This window comes from Sardina pilchardus, chromosome 22 (genome assembly GCF_963854185.1).
Source record: "Sardina pilchardus chromosome 22, fSarPil1.1, whole genome shotgun sequence".
Lineage (NCBI taxonomy): Eukaryota > Metazoa > Chordata > Actinopteri > Clupeiformes > Clupeidae > Sardina > Sardina pilchardus.
This window is the reverse complement of record NC_085015.1, coordinates 12,667,373-12,689,872: the sequence shown is the minus strand read 5'-3', so window position 1 is coordinate 12,689,872 and position 22,500 is coordinate 12,667,373. Positions and strand designations below refer to the sequence as shown.

Sequence of the window (22,500 nt, the reverse complement as noted above, 5' to 3'; positions counted from 1 at the left end):
ATTACAGTGCGTTCCCCATCCATGGCTGCTATGGCAACATGCAACAGATGTAGTGTAAAGAATAGGTACATAGTGTGAGCTAGCGGCGTAACTTAACACCAGAGACATCCCTGCTGTGAGCTGAGCTGGATTTTGAACCAAGGGTATGTCACTTTCCTGCTAATGCACAAATCACATGCAAATAACAGGGAATGTATGCTCTACATGTAAACAGTGACGACTGCTCTTATCACTAAGTTCATTTAGCAAGACCAGGATCATGTGAAACTGCAGTAAATGTCAAATATGTTAGCATTTCTATGTGTCCTCTGGGTCTTAAGACCAGTTCGGAAGGATTGTAGAAGGTTAAGTTCTTTAAAAACGAAGGCAGCTGTGATAACCATGCCAACCAGCCCCAGTCGCTGGGATAAAGCTCCACAGGAGGAACAGGATAAGAAAAGAAAATAGACATTTTTGAACGTCTGTCTGATTCACCTGAAAAGCAACAGCAGGAGGGGAGAGATCAGACAACAACTACGGGTGTCATGAGAATCTCGTTTGACGAGATTCACTCCTTGGATGCACTCAAACTGAGGGTGCGTGTGTGTGTGTGTGTGTGTGTGTGTGGAGGGGGGAGGGGGAGGGGGGATTTACTGTATCTAGTAGTGACAGTGGATTCCCTCTCTCCCACGATTTACAGTAGCCTCCTGGTCACTTGCTGGTTTGAGGTGCGGCACACACAAAACAGAGTTATCAGTGAGGAGTGAGCATGTCAGCTGTTGACAGCCTTATTTTCCCCCGGGGAATCGCACGCTTATCTCTGAAAGCCCTCAGACTATGACTGTGACCTGTAGTTTCTCAGTGCTTCAGAAACACTCAAATCATCATCAACAACGACAAGAAGGGAAATCACACACACACACACACACACACACACACACACACACACACACACAAAAACCTGCAAACACACACACACACACACACAAACACCTGCAAACACTCTAACACACACACACCCACACACACAAACCTGCAAACACAAAGAATGACAAAGCTTCTGCAGAGCATCAACAGAGTTCTTGACAGACACAAATTACCAAATAATCAATGACTCCTGCAATGAAAGCACGCCTCCGTGGTTGAAGGAAATCTTGGCTATAATAAGTATTAGTCATCTATCAATCTCCTGGGAGAGGAGAGGCGAGGGGGTGGGGGGGTGCTTGTTAGAGTGTGGGCTCCATAATACGAGTCTTGTGGTAGACAACGTATAACGCTGTCCCCTGTGTTGTGTGGGTGGTCATACTGATAAAAGTGGAGAGTCAGACGCCCTATCCCTGACCCACAGAATCAATGTTGCTAGCAATTCTCCTATTCTTCGGCAAAGACCGTTTTGTTCTGTCCAGCCTTCATGCACATTTCAGTTTAATAGTCATCATGACATGTTCATCTGTGGTGATTTGAAAACCGCATAGCTTGCTGACTCACCTCCGTGATCATTTAAGAGTGCTGCCAGTTGTTTGTATTGCCTGCTGCAAATCATTTTAACCATGCCATGTAGCCTAATATTCAGGCTCAATCCACAAGCGGAAAAAAAAAAGGCACAAGTAGAAAGCATCCAATGTCAAAACTGGGGCTGTTTTGTGTGTTCTAACAAAGCCTTTTGTGATGTCCTAATAATGGAGGAATGTGAGTAAAAAAATGTCCACTAACCTGAATCGTGAGGATGAGGAAAGAGTGCCTTGTTTTTCATGACTGATTATTGCCAGGGGGAAAAGTGAACTAATTGGCCTCTAGGATCAGAAGACAATCTTTAAGGCCAAATTTCCCCACTTTTTAAATACAACTAAACCTAAACTAAGGAAAGTTGTCCCATCAATATTGGCTTTAGTCTTTATAGCCTTAAACTGTGACAACTGTTGTTTTTATTAGTCTATATCCTACCATGAATTTCGTTAGGCTAATGAACAAAACACGCATCAGTGCACTGTGAGCCCACACAGGTGACAGAAAGAAAAAGTAGGTTACTGAGTGAAAGTTGTGTGGCGCAGTGATTTCACTTCCTTTTTACAATAAACTGACGTGTAAATATTCTGATTAACCTACTTGAAATAGGGAAGCAAGGTAAAAGATCGATTCGGTTTGCTTTCTGTCTCACATTTACGATTGCCATGATAGCTTATAGCCTAGGCCACCTGGCCCCATAACCTTGATAGTTACGCTACGAAACAATGTTTCAAGTAACTACTGGCTATTTCAGCTGTCAAACTGACTGATCCAGATGTGTAGCTGATAGGTTCGCTTCCACCCTAGTTCAGCACAAGTCGTTCGCACGTTCAACATTCCCTTGTCGATGGTTAATCAACCTCTGCGTGTTAAAGACAATAATCTTTTAAAGACTATAGTAGCCCATATCCCCTCATAGCCTGTGCTATGTTTCTCAAAAGTGCGACAGCGACCAAAGCCACATCGCCTGGGAATGTACGATCGACATCAGGTATGAATCAGCATTGGGTATGGACAACAACAGACTCAATTTACTTTCATTCTTAGAAATGTACAAAATAAAAACATGCAATATTTTGGGAAACACTAGCCTACCAGTTATTCAGCCGGGCTGCTGCTGGTCCCACGCTCCGCGCATCCTTGTCGTCACATGTAGCACATGCTAGAATTCAGTGCAAAAACAGAAACCTGGCGTCAATAAAAGGCAGAGCTCTTTTATATCCAAACCTCGCGTTTTTTGGCTTTTGTTTATGCTTCTTTGTCACTTCATAAAACCATTATTCAGAATGAGACACGTTTCTGGGCTCAACGAAAGTTTACCGGTGATAAAAATGGCTGATAGCTGTCTTTCAAACCAGATATCCTATAAGGACCGCCGGAGATGGTTCGTAAAGCTCCGCAGTCAAATCAACGCTGAGGCGGCTGTAGCAGCAGTTATTACAATGTGACAGCTGAAGGGGGTGGGGATGAAACCACTCCAGAATGGCACTGGTCAACGTAACCTACTGTAGTTAGCCTGGTCGCGTCACACGCACTGCCCTCGAATAAAATCTACACTGGTTCCCTTTGCAACCTCGTAAGCTACATCATGAAAAATGAGATGATAGGTTATCATACAGTATAGGCCATTGTAGGCTATCAACGCAGGATGTCCGTGGACAAAGTGCAACAATCCTTCACAGTCTGATTGAGGTAGCTTTGGCCCCGTTTTCATTTATCGTTGTTTTAAACGGCTGCATCGAAAGTAGGTTATTCTACCTACATCTTTTTACATCTAGTTCATTTTGTTGTGTTTTGGTGGAACATGCGTGAGAAGCAGTTCGCAACTACAACCCTGGATGTTAGCTAGTCCGTAGCCAACTGATGTTGCCTGAAGACTTGGCAGTAAGCGACATGTCCAAGGCTGATTGCAATTTCCCATAGATGTTCACTAGATGGCGCTAAATCCCTGTCACGATATTTTACACTAGCCTACTGAATGGCAAGATTTACATTTTCAAAATAACTGACTTGTGTGATTCTCACACTTTCAATAAGTGTAGGCCTATAATATTTTACACAGGGAATTTGTGACAGTAGACTCCCCTCACAATTGCAACTGTGGACTTAAATTATCAGTTCTTCTTACATCCTTTTCCCCTTTTTCAGCTTATGGGACATTGGCTGATTTTGTAGGCCTGCCTGCCAGACTAGGGTGAACTACTGTATTGTCTCTCACTTCAGTGGCCAGGAAGCCGTGAGTCTCATGGGCCTATATCTTGAACACTGTTAATGTCACCACACACCAACAGACCAACATGTTCATTTTTAACTTAATTTTCTTTTTAATTCACCAATACCTCATAAAGGAAAAGTGTGCCATTTTCTCTTTTACCTGAGGCGATTGCTCTGTTGCCTTCCGCCTGTTCAGACACGCTGCGCTCTCAGCGCGTCATACTTTCCCCCTGATGATGGAAGTCGACAGACGATATGATAGAACAACGACTGGATAAAATCGAATACACCGATGTGACGGGCCGCTCCCAAAACCTCTAATTTTTTCTTCTGGATGAAAATGACAAGTTCCGATTTGTCATTTTAAGTTTAAGGACTTCCAGAAAGCTGGGAAAACATTTTTTTCTGAAGCGTGCCTGGAGTAGTCAGGTGTTTTCAGTTAACCAGGATACGTCACGACGACGACTAGAAGACATGGGGATAATGTATTCAGAGGTAGTTGTGTACACATTTAATCTGACTGTTCTGTGCTGTTCTAGGTTTAGTTGTATACTATTGCACTGAGCTGTTCTAGTGGTAGTTGTATTCTATTGAGTTTTATTTGCTGGAAGATATGCGTTTAACAAGCTTGCGTTCTCAGGAGGCGGTTCTTCTTCCAACAACGAGCTCCATAACGAGCTCCGGTGCATTTATACCAAGTTATCTTTGTGTCATAATGAGAAAATTCGTGTTTGCTGTGCCCTAGATTGTGTGTGGTGAAAATACTAAAATGTTATAGCCTATGCTGTAGAACTGCATTCTTGGGGTGGCCAAATGTCAACCATGCACTGTAAAATGGTTCTTATCTAATCTACCTTGATTTAACCGTCATTGTGTCTACTTTTGTTCCAAAATACTCATTTTTCTTACATTTAAAATTTCAATCTTGATTACCATATTCATTGATAAAGGCATTGACAGTTACATTAATGCGCTTCTATTCTCTAGTGTGTTGGGAAGTTTTTTATTTTTCTGAAGCACACATGTTGAAGTTGGTTCAGAGACGTCCAGACTGTTTATTCATCTTTTGATGTTGCATGATGTGTTTGGTATGGCGCAAGACAGGACATGAAGATCTCAATTACTCAAGTCAAAATTACCCTTCTTCCTGTTCGGATTGACGCAACATCTTCCAGTGTGATTGGGCTATCCATGCCAAGTCAAACATTTGTGCTGTCCTAACTGGCAAACTTAAATAAGGTGGAACAACATTTTCAGATCTGACATCAGGGCAAAGGGTTGTATGAAAGGACTACACATAATATCAAGACGGAAAGCAAAATGTTGAAGCTGTGATGTTGCTTTTGTCCTGTAGAGAACCAAAGGATTTAGGGAGTATCTATAATTTGAAGATCCCACTGATGATAGGGACATGACCAGAGATGTGTCTAACCGTCATGTGTCTAACCATCATTATTTGAGGTGTAGCATGTGTTTAGAAAGGGTGTGTCACATCAGATACACATGTGGCCAAACCTGCTGAGCAGCCTCTGCTGTGTAGTCCTGGGTAGTCCGGCGCTGACATACTGTTGGGTCATAAGTCACAGTTATTAACATGACTTCTTGGTACTGTTTAGTTCAATTGCCAATTGTAATTATATGGTTGAAATAGGAGTGACATGTTTTTTGTTGCTGTATAGTATCTGTGTGTGTGTGTGTGTGTGTGTGTGTGTGTGTCTGTGTGTGTCTGTGTGTTTAGTGGGTTAACAGTACTGCAGAGCACAAACATCAACTATTCAAAGGGATAATAACCCAACATCATTCTATCCTACTACCTTAGCCAATGTGCCAGGCGGCCTATGAGAATGATGCCCACGAGGTCTACCGCCTCTACAAGGACAACCCCAAAAGTCTGAATGTCCAAGAGGAGTCGTCGGGGGAAACGCCCATCATTGCTGCTTGCCGACGGGGAAACCATCATGTAGTGAAGTACCTGCTGGACTTGGACGCAGATGTTTCCATATGCAACAAGGTAATTCACCATGCAGGAGGTTGCATGGTGGTTGCACTTCTTGAAGTGTTAGTGAATATTCCAGTATCAGTCGAAAAGGAACGAGATTCACTATCATGTTTGCTATTCTTAATCTTGAATTTCCCCTTGGGGATCAATAAAGTATTAGTCTATCTATCTATCTATCTATCTATCTATCTTCATTTAATTTTATGTGACGTGAAGAAAGAGAGAGACAGAGATACAGAGATATAGTGTGTGTGTGTACGTGTGTGCGTGTTTGGACCTCTATGTTTGCCATTCTTTATTTCCATTTCATTTTATGTGATATGAAGAGAGGGAGAGGGAGATAGAGTCAGAGTGTGTGTGTGTGTGTACGTGTGTGTGACATCTATGTTTGCCATTCTTCATCTTCATCTTCGTCTCGTTTTATGTGACGTGAAGTGTGTGTGTGTGTGTGTGTATGTGTTACTTATACACAAAATGAAATAATGACTCAACCACCATCCAAGGTCTACCCAAGCCAAAAAAGCAATTTGGCGGCAGTACTGTGATTTTCAGCTCCCACACAGCAGGAGTGTTTCTGAAAGCCACCGTGAGTCAGTTGCGCTGTGAATGAGTCTTATTGTGGTTCACAGACTGACGGTGTACTGAATGTGACCCCAGCCATTGTGCCGTGCGTGAACTCCTTTAGAACCCATTGGTATAGCATTCTAGAAGTTGCTATCATTCTAGAAGTGTCGACCACCAGGGAGTGAGTATACGCTGTTTTGACAAACATGTCTGTCTTTTGTCCACAGAAACAGAGGACGTGTTTACACTATGCGGCCAAAAGAACATACTCTTTTCTGGATTACCTCATGATCGCCATTCTGATGCCAATTCTGTTAATCGGATACCTAATACTGGTAAAGCACCTTTCCAAGCGTCATTTCAAGTGTGCAGCATGTGGTTGGGTATTTATACAGTATAATTGTGTTTTAGTAATTACATGTGTTTAGCCTACTTCCATTTTATGCTAACGAGACACCATTATCTCCTGTGTCAACACAGCTTGAGAAGCAGAAGAAGAATGAGGATTTAATGAAGCTGGTTTTGAGCAGCAAAGTGGATGTCAATGCCAAAGATTATGTGAGTTGTTTCTTGAACATACAAAATAAGCGCGCTCTCTCTATCTATCTCTCTCTCTTTCTCTCTCTCTCTATACAGTATATATACAGTACTGTATCTCTCTCTCTCTCCCTCTCTCTCTCTATATATATACAGTATAGGCCTACATATTATACACACACACACACACACATATACATCTATTCATTTCAACATGTTTTAACACTTTGGCAGCACTGCAATTCACACTATCAGTCCACCTAATGCAATTGGCCGGGTTTCCCAGATTTGTTCAGAAGCTCTTAAGTGCTAAGAACTTCTTAGGAGCGCTCTAAGAACGTTCTAAGAATGCTCCTAAGAAGTTCTTAGCACTTAAGAGCTTCTTAACGAATCTGGGAAACCTGGCCATTATCAGTCCACCTAATGCCTTGCAATGATGTGGAAATGGGCACACCCTCATAGTCACGCCCTTAACCCAACCCTTTCACCCCAGCTGGCCTGGGATTCGGCCAGATTTGGAATCTGTTTTTACTTGATTTGTTGAGATACAGTGCAGCGGAATGAAAGTCTTCTGTTTTGCAGAGAGGCAACACTGCGCTTCATTATGCCTGCCAGAGAAAAAGCCACACAATTGTGCCTTTGCTACTTGAGAAAGAGGCAGACGTTTCGATCAAGAACAACGTAAGTCAGTCGTGTTGAAACTGTTTAAACCGTGTGTTTCTTGATTTAATAATCAATTATTTTAGCTCATCACTTAAACATCATCTAGTTTACATTCTGATGCCTTTCACTGAACTCAGTCATGATTTGTAGTCACGTGATGACTGCAGAATGAAGCGATTGAATCCCTGTTACACAATTGTGGTTGTAAGAGTCCAGCTATTTGTAAACAAAGCTTCAAAGTGAGCACAGTGACCGCAATCACGGATGGGTCTTAAGCAAAGATTCTAGAACAGAGCTCTGTTCTAGAATCTTTGGTCTTCAAGTGTTAGGGTTATTTGTGAACGATGTCATTTCCTGTGCCCTCACAGAAGGGAGAGACTGCACTGGATATTGCAAATAAGCGAAAGTTTAAGAAGATTGTCACCTTGTTGAAGAAATCTGATTAAGGAAGTGAAGACATCATGAGGGACATTATGAGACTTCTGAAGTCTACCCCTAGGACATCGGAACAGCCAGAATGAAAACATTAGTCTCTTGGGCACATCGACGGTTGCAATGGAATGTCACCTCAATATTGGTTCTATTACACACACAATTTTTTTCTTACACATGTTTTGAATTATTTCAAAGTTTACAAACGTGCTGCACAAAATTGTATTTACACTTTATATTTTTTAAAGTTTTCACTGTGTTTTTCAGGACAGCATAAAACACTTGGTGTCGGTGGAGTCCATAGTCATTGTTTTGTCTCACTAAAATTATGCCTTGGTGACATAATTGATTTGCCTTTAATATTTTGACCCAATTGTTTTTGCACCTTGTAAGTAATTTCTATTTATTTTATAACCAGTTCTGCTTAAAAGTTAAGTGTTCAGTTTGCATACATTCAATGCTTGAATTGAGTAATCGTATGTCATATGCTCATTTTTTTAAGTCTCAATAAAGGATGTTTTAGAGTTCTTTTTGTAACTAATGTAGTGTTCACTTACTGTAAGTCACTTTGGGCAAAGTGCCAAACACCATAAATATATTTTAATTGATTTGAACTGAGAGAAGTTGTAGTGACAGAAAATGTTTATTAAATCCATGAGTAAACCATGTTGGTAAAAGTGATAAAAGACAGCATTGCCAAAACTTTAATAAAATGTTGATAGTGTAAGGCAGCCTTTGGTCAGTGCACTACTTTAAAAATGGACAGTGTGCATGGAATGGACTTTGTTTTTAGAAAAGTTGTTTAAAGCACAGGCCAACAGAAGTAGGCCTACTTACATATCCCTTACTTACCATTACAATAGTGGTTAAAAATAATTTTAAAAAGTAGTCATTGGCTATATTATGTGCATCAGAGCATAGTGTAATGCTATCTTGGAAGAGAAAAGTGCATGCATGAGAGAACAGAGAGGAAGAAAAGAACAGCCTTTCCCTCAGCTATCACCAGAGATGTAAAATTTCCAGCTTCAGAAAGTAAAAGTCCTGTCATGTACCGTAACTTCCTGACTATTAACTGCAGTTTATACATTGATTTTGCAAAAATTTCTTCAGCTATGAGGTTAATGTACGGGGACAGTTAATATGGTATTATTATGGTTTTGTTTCTTTTAACTTGCATACAAAACTGTCCTGCAGCTTATACACAATGCAGTCAATACACAGGAAACTACAGTACTGTATTGGTACTGTACAGGTAACTAGCCGATCTACCTAAGTTGTGCTACTTAGAAACAGCTGATTAAGTAAGTGGTTGGAACCCAAAATGTAGCAGAACCTTTACTTTCTGAAGCCGTACTTTTACACCTCTTTAAGCCGTACTTTTACTGGCTATCACCACCACTCAGACGGAACGACATGACACTTAAACTTCCCACTGCATTCACCAGTTTCAGGATATGACGGCTCAGATATGCCCTCGATAAACAAACAGTAGCTCAATTTCTTGTAGGCCATACCACCTGGACAGACATCATTCAACACGAGCCATGTTGGTGTAGCAGGTAAGCTCTCACTCATAGGCTACATAAAAAAAAAATCTCCCTGGCTTAAAGAACTTCCTATACTCCTCTTCATCAAGAAATGCTCCAACACTGAGGTACATAAAACTTCAAAACTGAGGTAAAATAAAAAGAATAAAAACAAGGGTTAGGTTACACACTACTACTTAACAGCACTCAAAGCCCTTCAGTATAGCAACCAATGACCTTGAAAGTGGACCTAACAATAAAAACAAAAACACAAAGAAAGGCATGAACGCAGAGGTGTAAAAATCCAGCTTTACAAAGTAAAAGTCCTACCTTGTATTAGTTTTCACTAATTAGCTTACATCAACCTGGCTGAGGAGTTGTGCCTACTAGAATCAGCTGGTTTAGTAAATCATGGCTGGATCAAAATGATGTGGTAGGACTTTTACTTTCTGAAGCCAAACTTTTACACCTCCGTGTGAAAGAGAAAGGGGCACCACACTTTGGGCCTTCACAGACTCTAAACTGCAAAGACTCTGGGCCTTCACAGACTCTAAACTGCAAAGACTTTTGGGCCTTCACAGATTCTGTCTCATGAGTTTGATCATGTCTCCGTACATCTCCTGTGGAGCGTCCAGGCCCCAGATGAAGTCCAGGTGCTCCCAGTGCGGGATGTCGCGGTGGAACACCAGGTTGGGGATCTGCGTGAGGAGCACGCTGACGTCCTTGGGGTCGGCCAGGGTGTCGTGGCCACCGGACCAGACGGCCGTGGGCACCTTCATGTCCTGGACGTTGTAGATGGGTGGGGTGGTCTGCAGAAACAAGGCAAGAGACGGAATTAGGGTGATCATACTGTACGTCCGGATTTCGGGAGGACAGGCTGGTTTTCGTGCCCTTTGTCCGGACCTCTCTTGTGCGTCCTCATTTTTGCCCTTTTGTCGTCATTTCGGATAAAAAAAAAGGACGTATGGTCACCCTAGACGGAATATGCATTTGAATCTAACCAGGTGTGGATTTCCTTGCTCAACTCTCTTTCTACACACCCCTCCTTCCCTTATTTACCATGGTGTTTGCCATATTATTTCTGAAAAGACAGGCCTAAAAGTTAAATGGCAGACTGTTTGCTGTTGACTTAACTATGGGTGGTGTGGAATGATCTAGTAGTCTTTCACAAGGCATGCTGTCTCAACTGAGAATGGAATGAACCTACTGAAAAAGGCTCAGTAACTTTGGTTGGATAGTTCACCCAGAGAGATCAAATTCAGTGTGTGGAATTGTGATTGAACGATTGAACTGGGCATCACCTTAACCAAATCCAACCACTAACTTCAGCCTCGACCTTAACCATAAGTTGTAGTCAAGAGTGTCAGTTGATAATCTCATAGTGTTTGTTGAGTATTTAAGTACAGTGTGACCCATGGCTCTGATAAAAATGGTAGCTTCTGATGGCCTCAGAGTGTGATGTCATGGCTGAAATGGGCTTACCTGGTTATAATGTTCCATGTTTCCTTTTCTGCCATAGTCGTAAGCCATCAGCTTCCCACCTTTCACAGCCTATGGACAGGAATCAGACGTATGACCTTTTTATCAACACAACACAATCACACACGCACACACGCACACACACACACACACACACACACACACACACACACACACACACACACACACACATGTAGATGCGCACACACATACTTTTTACCATTACCTCCAATCATTCAATATTTTTCATTAACAACATATAAGCAATTTCTCAACTATCAGGCATGGCTTACAGTATATGGGGGCAGTTAATATGGTATCAATATAGTTTTGTTTCTTTTAACTTGTATAAAACACTGTCCTGCGGTTTATACACAATGTGGCTAATACACAGGAAATTACTGTATGTGTGTGTGTGTGTGTGTGTGTGTGTGTGTGTGTGTGTGTGTGTGTACTCAGACACACACACGTACACACACACACAATATATATATATATATACAGTATATATATCACATTGTATCCAGTACTGTATGCTGCTGTTCTTGTGTATACTCAGGCCTTACCCCATATCATGTTTGCAAAAAGCTTGTTTACCAGAGCTCTGTGCTCTGCACTTATCTGTGCATGACACAGAGTGTATGAGGGAGCGCTTCTCCACCAGACCCAATCAGTGATGCCTTTACACCTCAACTAGCCAATTCATCTTCTCCATTCAAACAGAGGCTGCAGCAGTAGGAGCCAGCACACACAGGGGTTTAATAAAGGGAGGAAGCGCACAGTGCTTGCCTGATTGAAAGAGACACCCACACAACTATTATTTATAAACTAGTGTGTCGCTCTTCGTGCTCGGTGTGTGTGTGTGTGTGAATTGCCAACGGGGCCCTGACAGTAAACACTGCGCCATCCGTTGGCAGGATAATGACTCCCTTATCTTGCCGCAGATTGGAAACGGAAGGTATTCATTTGGCAAATCATTAAGCGGTCATAAAAGCCAACGCTATATATGACACAGCTCTGTCAAATAAGGGAGAAGAGGCATAAATAAAGTTGACAGTTCTCAGGGGAGTGTTGGGGAGGGGCGGGGAGGGGAGGGGAGTGTTGGGGAGGGGAGGGTGTCAAGGGTGATGTGCTGTGGGTGTAACCTCAAGAGGACCAAACAGTCTCACGTGAAAGAAGAGCAGAGAGGATTAAAAAATATGGAAAAAATATGGGAAAAAAAGATCAAAGCGATCAGATGGGGCTTGCCTGCTGGGAAGACTGGGAAACAGTGACGGGTGGGGGGGGGGGGGGGGGGGCAGAAAAGCGTGTGAGAGTGTGTGAGAGACAGAGAGAGAGAGAGACAGAATATGTGTGAGTGTCTACCCTTGTGACAGCAGCACAGTCTTTGTTGATGTCTTCACTTTTGTGCAAAGTGTGTGTGTGTATTTATGTGTTTATGTTTGTGTGTGTGTGTGTGACTGACACAGTGTTTATGCTCACACATGCAGACCTGTTGTGCTCACCAGTTGTGTGAAAAAAGGAAGTGTGTTGCACTGTTGAGAGTGTCAGCAGTGCGATTGTACAGCACACACTGGTGTTCAGACTCTGGTGGGGAGTAGATCGGTACGTCATGCGTCACTGACTCTTATTTAAACACCCCAGGGATGTCTAACAGTGCTGCTAAAAATACGCCATGGATGTTAGATACAACAGTGAACACTTCCTTGAGACGCGGGGGCGGTTTCTTTTGTGCATCTTCAAGGAGAGTTACGTGGCTCACGAAATGGACGTCATGAAATACAAGAGTCCAGCAGAAGAGGGAAGAATGGCCAATTTCTTGACCATTGTGGGCAGTTCCCATAGACTTATATCTATGGCAGTTCCATTGATTACATCGGAAGCTGATTGTTGCCGTACACATTCCGTGAACGGAATGCCTACAGGGCGTGCCCAGTGTGGCTTCCCAGTTACTTATTTAGCTTAGTGATCTCTAGCAGTTTAAGTTCTGTCGTTACTTACCTGGGACCAGTGGACCATGTTTTGCACAGAGGTTCCAGCAGGGCAGTGGGTTGTGTACACGGGCGTCCTCGTCTGAAGAAGCGAAAATAAATAAATGACTTGGATATAAATCATTCAAAAGCGATGATAAAAGTAGGCTACTGATGCTCTTAATGAAGTGCTTTGAGTTCATAATTTCTCTTTAGACATTAGAGTAGGCTATAATGTGGGATGATGAAACAGCATATTCATCATGTTTAGCTTGTTGATGCAAGATTGATAACTTGTCCAAATGCATTCTGACCACCAACAATCTGTGTGCACTAATACACATTTCAGGATTAATATCTGACTCACTGACAGAGTAGTGGCACTATGACAAAGGTATCTACAGCGCCCTCTATAGGCTACATTTATTGGCACATCTGGTAAAGTAATGGTTAAGTTATCATTTTGTCCTGTAGGAAATGTGTCCTCTGCATTTTAAAGACAAGAAAAAAAGAGGTATAAACATCATCTAATAAACATTTTTCCCCCTCAAGGTTGGATTTCTTTCCTCATTACTGAAAAAAATCATTGAGAAACTAAGATTCATTCCAAAAATATGAATATTTTTATGCTATCTATTTTAAACTTGTCTTTACCAGCGGTGCCAGTGAATGTGGAGGGTGCTGCATATCTGGCACATGTAGCTTTAGGTTATGAGAGGAACAGGTTAGACTCGTGCAGTCACTACAATCACGTGACCACAAGAGTGAAAGTGACGATCAAAACTATTCTGTTCTGTCAAGTAGGGTTCAGACCAAAGATTCCCGACGAGACGAGACGCGACATGACGCGATGTTCTAAAACCTTGCAACTGCGACTAAACATGTTGAATGCTCTGCGACAGCTTGCAACTACGTGCAACTTCTAATTCACACCGGTGCAACTCGGTCTCGTCGTGTCGGGAATCTTTGGTGTGAATTGGGCTTTACAGGTAACTGGGAAATTGGACTCTGTTCCATACCATGTTGAGATTATTCTCATCGAGATTATACACAGGTAACTGGACTCTGTTCCATACCATGTTGAGATTATTCTCATCGAGATTATACATAGGTAACTGGACTTTGTTCCATACCATGTTGAGATTATTCTCATCAAGATTATACACAGGTAACTGGACTCTGTTCCATACCATGTTGAGATTATTCTCATCGAGATTATACATAGGTAACTGGACTTTGTTCCATACCATGTTGAGATAATTCTCATCGAGATTATACATCGGTAACTGGACTTTGTTCCATACCATGTTGAGATTATTCTCATCGAGATTATACATAGGTAACTGGACTTTGTTCCATACCATGTTGAGATTATTCTCATCGAAGCCGCAGAGCAGGAAGAAGATGTTTCCACACAGAACGCTGAGCGGCTGTTTGGAGCAAAACTTGGTCGCAAAGAACTTGATAAGATCGTTCTGCGGGAAGAAGTCCTTGTCGCCAAAGATATCCTGCAAACATTCCAAGCACAGCATTGACATAAATCAGTATCGTTCTCCTACGCTCAAGACTAAACACCACATCAGTAAAATTAAACATAATGAACACTAAATTAAATTGACCTCAACTTTTCTGAACTACCCATATGTAACTCCTCTCAAGGCAAGAATTCAGAAACACATCTAGCCAATGTTAGCAGAGATCACATAGCTGAACGCGACATACCAAGCATTGACCCCACTGTGCATTCTGACCTGACCTTGCATAACTCCTATAGGCCTTCACAGGCCACAGGGCTGATATGACTGCTTTCAAATGTATACGCTTGTAGCTTCAGGCACAGTGACGAAAACAATCAGATGAAGAGCAGTTCATACACACACACTAAAAGAGAGGGTGAGTGAGAGACAGATAGAGAGAGAAAGATGGATAGTAAAAGAGAGAGTGAGTGAGAGACAGAGAGAGAGAGAGAGAGAGAGAGAGATAGTAAAAGAGAGAGTGAGTGTGTGTGTGAGAGAGAGAGAGAGAGAGAGTGTGTGTGTGAGAGAGAGAGAGAGAGAGAGAGAGAGGGTAGACAGGGACAGAGACACAGATGAAGTGCTGCTGTCACTCACCCAGATGAGGAACTCGGGGAGGACGGACAGCTTGGTCATGGGGCTCTCGGTGAACGCCACGGTGGCCACTGGAGCCAGGGCGAAGAACATCTTGATCTTACTGGCCAGCTCAGGCATGCTGGAGAACGCAATGAAGGCTTAGAGAGAGAAAACAATGGCAACCGCTGGTTAAAATGCATCCATTCCTGCCCACTGAAAACAATTCAAGCCCCAACAAAATGGCAGCAAATGTTCTCTTTCTTTTCATCTTAATTCAGTTCCTTCCTATTTGTGAATATGCTGCCTACAACATCTGCACACAGTATCTAAAACATTATTATTTTGATATTAAGATAAAATATTATGGCTCATAAGCACAGTAATAAGGGGTTGGTGTGGTGGTGTGTGTGTGTGTGTGTGTGGGGGGGGGGGGGGGTTAAAATATGACCCTGAGACGCAGGGGACATGAAAGCCAATCAGGGAGAGGACATGCAGGCTCCAGACAATGAGAGAGAGCTGATTAGATGGGGATGCATTAGAGAAAAGGAACTCAGACTCAATCACTGGGATGATAAGTCTGCGGTAAAGGCAGATAAGAGCGCGTCACGTGATCCCACTGAAACCCGCCGCGACTCAAAGGAAGTAGAGATTCAGTGATACTCAAATCAGATGAGTTCTGCAGAGGAGAAGCTGCGTCTGGTTTAGGACTTGATTGTTCTATTCTAGATTCTAAATTGAAGAGTTCTAGATTCTATTCTAGATTGTCTTGGTACTATTCAAATATGACTTTATCCATCTAAAATGTGTCAATATTCTAGTTGGTGGCAGTTGATGGCAGTGCTTACCGATGGTTGTTCCCTGAGAGTGGCCGACATAGAAGATCTGCTCCTGGCCAGTGGTCTTGGTGATGTAGTCGACGACTGCAGGAAGGTCTTTTTTGGCCATTTCATCATAGCTACAAAAGCACAAATAAACAACAGAAAGAGATGATCTAATTGTGATTTCCATTGTGAAAACATGAATCTCTCCTAATAATTTCACATGGTGTTTCCATGTCAAATGAATTGTCTTCATGGCATGACTCTCACTGGATCCAATATCAGGGGGGGTGCTAATGTGGTAAAACAATTATCAAACTAGAATGACCAACTTACGAAACAAGTCTATTTGGAATATAATGTAGCGCTTGCGTAGCTGCAGCGTAGTTCTGCCGGGTATACTTAATACGTCATTCATTCATTACCTTCGACCAATCACCAGGCTACATTGGCTTTATTAATGACTCTGCCCAGGCACCTGCCTTGTTGCTTTCAGGTGCCGATTTTCGATGTTCCCACCCTCCCTCCCTAATCACCACCAGGTTGGTCCTCGTCCAGTTGTCCAGGGGGTAGGCTTCGCCCCTGCTTCTCGTTCCGGCAGGATTTGCCAGGGTCCGCACACTCAGTGACCTGGACCTAGGACGGGGCCTACGCCAAAGACTCTCATTGTTGCTAATTTCTATTCTGATTAAAATCTTCGTTAACTTCAGTTATGTCTCTGAGTATTCCTGGCTGAATTGACATTTGTTGACACACACAGTGTGTGTTTGAATGTGTGTTTTTGTATGAGTGTGTGTGTGTGTGTGTGTGTGTGTGTGTGTGTGTGTGTGTGTGTGTGTGTGTGTGTGTGTGTGTGTGTGTGTGTGTGCGTGTGAGTGTGCACATGTGTGTGTGTGTGTGTGTGTGTGTGTGTGCATGTATTTGTGTGTGCATGTACAGTATGTGTGTATGTGTGTCTGGCATGTGTATACTGTGAGCTGTATGTACCTGAATGCCCAGAACTTGTCCTGGTCAGGAGTGAGACTGACGTGCTTCATTGACCAGGTGTTGCCCCGGCTGTTCCCCATCCACACGTCGAAGCCAGCCTCTGCCAGCGTGAAGCCCAGGCTGGTGTTGGGCAGGTTGGTCACCCAGTTACTACCCGCAGCCAACAGCCCGTGCTGCAGAAACACCACTGGCCTGGGATCTGTGAGAAACCATAGGACACACACACACACACACACACACACACACACACACACACATGTCGGACACGTCAGCGGAAATCTAACAGAAGTCTAAGGGATGTACTGTATAGCCTGAAACGTTACATGTGGTGATTTACCATTAAAAAAAAACCCAGAGGAGCATATTCTGCTGTGCGGACTTCTTGTTCTTTTTCCTGACATGTCAGTCCAGCACACACTTTCCATCGCTTTTGGATGTGCGTGCGGTACACTTGAAGAACTCTTTTTGTACTACTGTATGGCACTCGCTGGAGAAATCAGGACTCAAAGGAAATCGATGACTGATAGATAGATAGATAGATAGATAGATACTTTATTGATCCCCAAGGGGAAATTCAAGAATATCAGAGGTGATATCAGAGGTGATGTGTTGGCCGAGTGGTTGAAAATGCTGCGAGCGGTAATTTGAACTCTGTGGGCCACCGTAGATTGTTTATAGTTTTCTATTTAAAAGGTGACAGGGTCCATGCATTAACCGGGGCTGATAGACAGGAAATTATCTGTGCCTGAAATGATCAAATACATTCAAAGACAATAGAATATAGCCTTTCTTGACATTGTTCATGGCCATGGCCAAGCTCAAGCCTGAATTCAGTCACCACGCCTGAACTCTATCAGGCTTGATTAACATTTGAATAAAGCCATATAACTGTCCCAGATTTAGACAGGCAGCACTAGCTAGTTCTCATCTGCAGTCCCTGGCAGGTTGCTGTTAAAATAGATGAGGAGACAGAGATAACACACAGACATGGAGATGTGCATGGGCGCCAAACATCTGGATTGAAAGACGACAATATTTTTGGATGATTACTCAGACCTGCTAGGGATCAACAGTGACTATTTACTTTCATGCCCAGTGATCCTCTTTTAAAAATACATCCTGTCCTTGCATACATATGGACGTACACAGTCACAAGTAAAATAATAGCCACGATGCTAATCGCGGTCATCATCCGTTAAAGAAAATCAGTCGTTAATATACGGATGAATTCCGAGAGTCAAAATGTTTTTGTTCCGCCAGCCCTGGCACACATGACTGTCTCTCCTGCGTCTGTGTCAAGCGCTCGCACGGACATGATGATGATGTCATGGCTTCTTTCAAAGTGCAATGGCGTCTACCGGCCAACAGAGGGAGCACCTGCTTAACAAATCCGAAGCTAAAGTTGGGGGTGTTCTGAGCATGGCCGTGGCTCTTCTTTTTTTCTTCTTTTTTGGGAGGGGTGGAGGGGTAAGGGGGGGTCGGGGGGGCGTTGTAACCCATGTGAGTTAGAAACAGGAAGTGAGCCAAGGTTCAGCAGAGCGCTAGCACACTACTGTCTGACAAGACTGCTTTACTTTGTGTCGACCATTCTTGTGGCGCACACTCACACACGCACGTGCACACGCACACACACACACACACACACACACACACACACACACACGCACGCACATGCATAAGCACACATACACGCACAGAGCACACACATACAACACACACACACTCACAATACTTTCTCTCTCTCTCTCTCTCTCTCTCTATCACACACACACACACACACACACAAACACATGTACACACACACACGCACACACACACGCACACACACACACACACACACACACACACACACACACACACACACACACACACACACACACACACTCACACTCACACTCACACTCACACTCACACTCACACTCACACTCACACTCACAGTCTCTCTCTTTCTCTAACACACACACATACACTGGCAATAACACACACAGACACACGCACACACACACACACACACACACACACACAGGCTAGCACACTCCAGACTCTAGATCTGAGGATGGCGCTGGGACTTGACATAACTATTCCATGCTTCCACTGGGAATTGTTGGCCTGCTCATTGGATGTGTAGTCATTTGAACATGAACATGTATTTTATTTTTCCTTTTCTTCGGCTGGAATGTGATCTTTACTGGAAGCGGCCTGACTCTCTTTATGATATCTAATGATTACTCAAAGAACTGGAACAGAAACTCGGAGAGGAGGAAGACAGACCATTCAAAGTGAGAGTCTGTGTACACTGAAACCTAGGTAGAATTGTGTGTGTGTGTGTGTGTGTGTGTGTGTGTGGGGGGGGGGGGTTATGTGTGTGTGTGTGTGTGTGTTTAGCACTCATCCTAAGAGACTGGTAGAAGTGGGACAGCAGGAAATTAGATGCATCTCCAGCATGTCAGCGAGCCTCAACACACACACACACACACACACACACACACACACACACACACACACACACACACACACACACACACACACACACACACACACACACACACACACACACACACACACACACACACACACACACACACACACACACACACACACACACACACACACACACACACACACACACACACACTGCCCTCCCTACACAGAGACACACAAACATCACGCACAAACACTACACAAATGTACGAAACAAACAGCTTGATGATTCTTGATTTATTCATCAAATATCAGAATACATTTACTGACCCTGCTAAACCCACACAAGCCTCTGGACACACACACACACACACACACACACTCACAAACTCTCTCTCTCTCTCTCTCTCTCTCTCTCCCTCTCTTTCTCTCTCTCTATCTCTTTGATGCTAAATCCCTTGTCTGACTGATGAAGCAGCATATTTAAAGACCCAATCTCCATAACAACCCGAGCAACATCACACTCATAATTCTACAGTTTGCATAAACTCCGCAGGTCACTGAAAGTGCATGGTGCCGACCTGGGGAGATCCCCCCATTACCATCACTGAGAGAGTTGCTGGCACACACACACACACACACACACACACACACACACACACACACACACACACACACACACACACACACACACACACACACACACCGCTAAAGCCAGGCCTGCAGAGCTGCCCTTGCCTACCGCAACCGCAGAACCATAAGGGGAAGGAAAAGTGGCTCCAGTTCACACCACGTATGATAAAGCATTGAGGAATTAATGCCACATTAATGAATCACAACAATGTGTTCTGTGCTATGCATTATTAAGTTTAAGGATGGGGCAGAGTAAGGAATATATATACATACATACATGAAGAGTGGGGTTACACAGTATTCTTTATGACTTATGTAAGTGAGGTTAGGGTTAGGCTATGTGACATATATATTACATACTGTATATGTATATTTGACATATTGCACATAGTAGTCTTTATTAACTATGCCAGTTACACACTGTAATAAATCACAGTGTCCTCCCACTTAAAATAGAATAACTCAAGAGATAATTGCCACCTGAACCCCGTGGGCATCTCTGTGGAGCGCTTCTCAACACGGGTAACCCTTTACCTCCATTCAATTCAATTGTATTTATATAGCGACAGAACAACTGAAAGTGTCTCAAGGCACTTTGCAGAGTCCCAAACGCCTGAGAGCCCTCAAGCAAGCACTGAGGAGATGGGGACAGTGAATAACTCCCTTCAGGCAAATGACAGTAAAAAAAAAAAAAAGGCAGAAAGCCGCTCATCCTCATTAACCAAACATGAGAACTGAGAACAGGGCTGTTGAAGGATGTGAAGGATACTCAACCAGGTTCTTGTGCTCTCTGAAGTGTTCTCAAAAGGCAACACACAGCTGTGATTCTTACAGTAAAACACTCAGGCGTTTGCTTCTGGGATACTAACCACAAATCACTTTATCAAAAGTTCAGTATATAACTTCAAAACACCCCATACTGCTCAATCTGTGTTTACATCTAAGCAAGAACTACATCTACTGTAGATCTGAGGCAATACTGCAATCTGTTGAAGACTGGGACACAGGGTTACAACCCAACTCGCCTCAATCAGGGCGAATACTCAGATCTATGTGCCTTCATCGAGCACGCTGATGTTTATAGCAGTGAAATGACAATACCAGCCAGAAATACAATGACTGAACACAGTCATTACATGAACTTCTATACCTCCATGTAGACCACAATGAAGACTACAACCGGCATTCACCTCTATCAGTATCTGCCACACAGGGCACAGTTGCATAACCATATGCCTAATAAGCCTAACTATAATCTAACTACAGACGTAACTGTACACAACATATCTTTTTTATAACTTTCATCAATCATAATTGCAACACTGACCTTTCCTTTAATGTCATCAAGAATCCCTAGTCATAATCCCAATCAACCTTTGGAGACATTCTATGACAGATCTTTGCACCCAGTACGGCAAGTATGAAGTCACTTATGCCATCTCATTACAGGCTACGCTCCAGGTAACTTGAATGATCGGAAACAGGGAGGTCCAGGAGAGGAGAAAGTTTGGACCAATGAGTATTTCTGAGATGGAATTTCTGAGACCCATTGCCATGGTGGATTTGCGAGTTCTGAGTTCTGAGTTCTGAGTTCTGAGTTTGAAGTTCTGAGTTCCACTTTTTTGGATTTGCTTGGTTGAAATGGACAAGGAACTGCAGCACAACAGGATGGTCATCTTTCACCCAGTAAAAAAAAAAAAACATGGGATGCCGTTTGCACTCACCACAACGGCAAAAAAAAAAAAGACGAAACAGAGGAAGGAAAGAAAGCGGTTCAGAAAATAGAGGAGAGGAAGGTTGAGACGGAAGAATGACTAACCGAGCCAGGCACAGGCTTTTCATGTGCAACAGCAGTCATTTCTCCCGTGGTCATCGCCATGACAACTGACGCAGACCTTGCTGGGGAGAGAATGAGTCGGAGGTCACGAGAGGTCATTCCTCAAGTTGCGCTCCGCTCATGGCATGCGCCTTGTGCCCAGCGAGGAGTTTCCGTGACCCGTGGGGTCAGCTGTTTATGAGCTGTTCCTCAGTATCTGATACGGAATACTAGGCCCACGTTTCATAAGTCCTTTTTCCATTAAGAAGATAATTCTCTTGAAAATCTTATGGAAAAAGGGCTATTGTCAGGCTACTGTCAGGCATACGTCATTTGTGCATGAGCTAAGGTTACCTAAGAGTCATGGCATTACTAATTAATAAAATCACTCTGCCAAATTGTGTAAATAGTTTTATTTCATGCACATCTGATTTTGCTCATTGCCAGTTGCCAGTAACTAGGGCTCACTGTCTCACTTTTTTTTTTTTTAACAAATACTATTAAACAGATTAATCCTCTACACTAAACTAACTTTAACATAAACATTCCTTTAAAAAAAATATATCAGCTTTGATGTCTAAATCTGTCTTATTGCTGTTTGTCCTGATTCTGGATTGATTACAATGCAAAACGTCAAAACTAGATTTACTGCAAATAGCCTTTGAAAGAATTGGTCAACAACAAAGACATGGAGTATCAACACAGAGAAAGTAAAATTATGGCAAACCACTTTCTACTCTGACTGTGTGCCTGTGCCTGAGTGTGTGTGTGTGTGTGTGTGTGTGTGTGTGTGTGTGCGCTGGCTTGTCTGTAAACTGGCAGCACAACACACAGACCAATATCCTGTTACATGGCCAGCAGATCCC

At 43.0% G+C, this 22,500-nt stretch overlaps 3 protein-coding genes across 6 annotated transcripts in view; 1 reads left to right on the top strand and 2 right to left on the bottom strand.

The window, feature by feature from the left end:
• stambpl1 (STAM binding protein-like 1) overlaps nt 1-4,043 on the bottom strand; it is a 24,675-nt gene extending 20,632 nt beyond the window's left edge. For 2 of the 4 annotated variants that reach the window (XM_062526369.1, XM_062526372.1), the window contains exons 1-2: nt 3,860-4,043; nt 2,581-2,647 (exon numbers count right to left, since the gene is read on the bottom strand). The gene's annotated coding sequence lies outside the window, so the exon portion shown is untranslated. Of the gene's footprint in view, nt 1-2,580; nt 2,705-2,805; nt 2,909-3,859 lie in introns of those variants that run through there. The other 2 variants (XM_062526370.1, XM_062526371.1) reach the window with 2 other exon arrangements.
• ankrd22 (ankyrin repeat domain 22) lies at nt 3,854-8,420 on the top strand. The gene is made up of 6 exons (XM_062526378.1): nt 3,854-4,194; nt 5,519-5,710; nt 6,490-6,597; nt 6,743-6,820; nt 7,382-7,480; nt 7,831-8,420. The coding sequence occupies exons 1-6, from the start codon at nt 4,174-4,176 to the stop codon at nt 7,906-7,908; spliced, it is 576 nt and encodes a 191-aa protein (XP_062382362.1). The 5' UTR covers nt 3,854-4,173; the 3' UTR covers nt 7,909-8,420.
• A 98-nt stretch (nt 8,421-8,518) lies between these two features.
• lipf (lipase, gastric) overlaps nt 8,519-22,500 on the bottom strand; it is a 19,037-nt gene continuing 5,055 nt past the window's right edge. The window contains exons 4-10 of the mRNA XM_062526376.1: nt 16,765-16,963; nt 15,805-15,914; nt 14,981-15,117; nt 14,231-14,377; nt 12,901-12,972; nt 10,903-10,971; nt 8,519-10,229 (exon numbers count right to left, since the gene is read on the bottom strand). Of these exons, the coding sequence (XP_062382360.1) occupies nt 9,996-10,229; nt 10,903-10,971; nt 12,901-12,972; nt 14,231-14,377; nt 14,981-15,117; nt 15,805-15,914; nt 16,765-16,963 (968 nt within the window). The 3' untranslated portion in view covers nt 8,519-9,995. The remainder of the gene's footprint in view (nt 10,230-10,902; nt 10,972-12,900; nt 12,973-14,230; nt 14,378-14,980; nt 15,118-15,804; nt 15,915-16,764; nt 16,964-22,500) is intronic.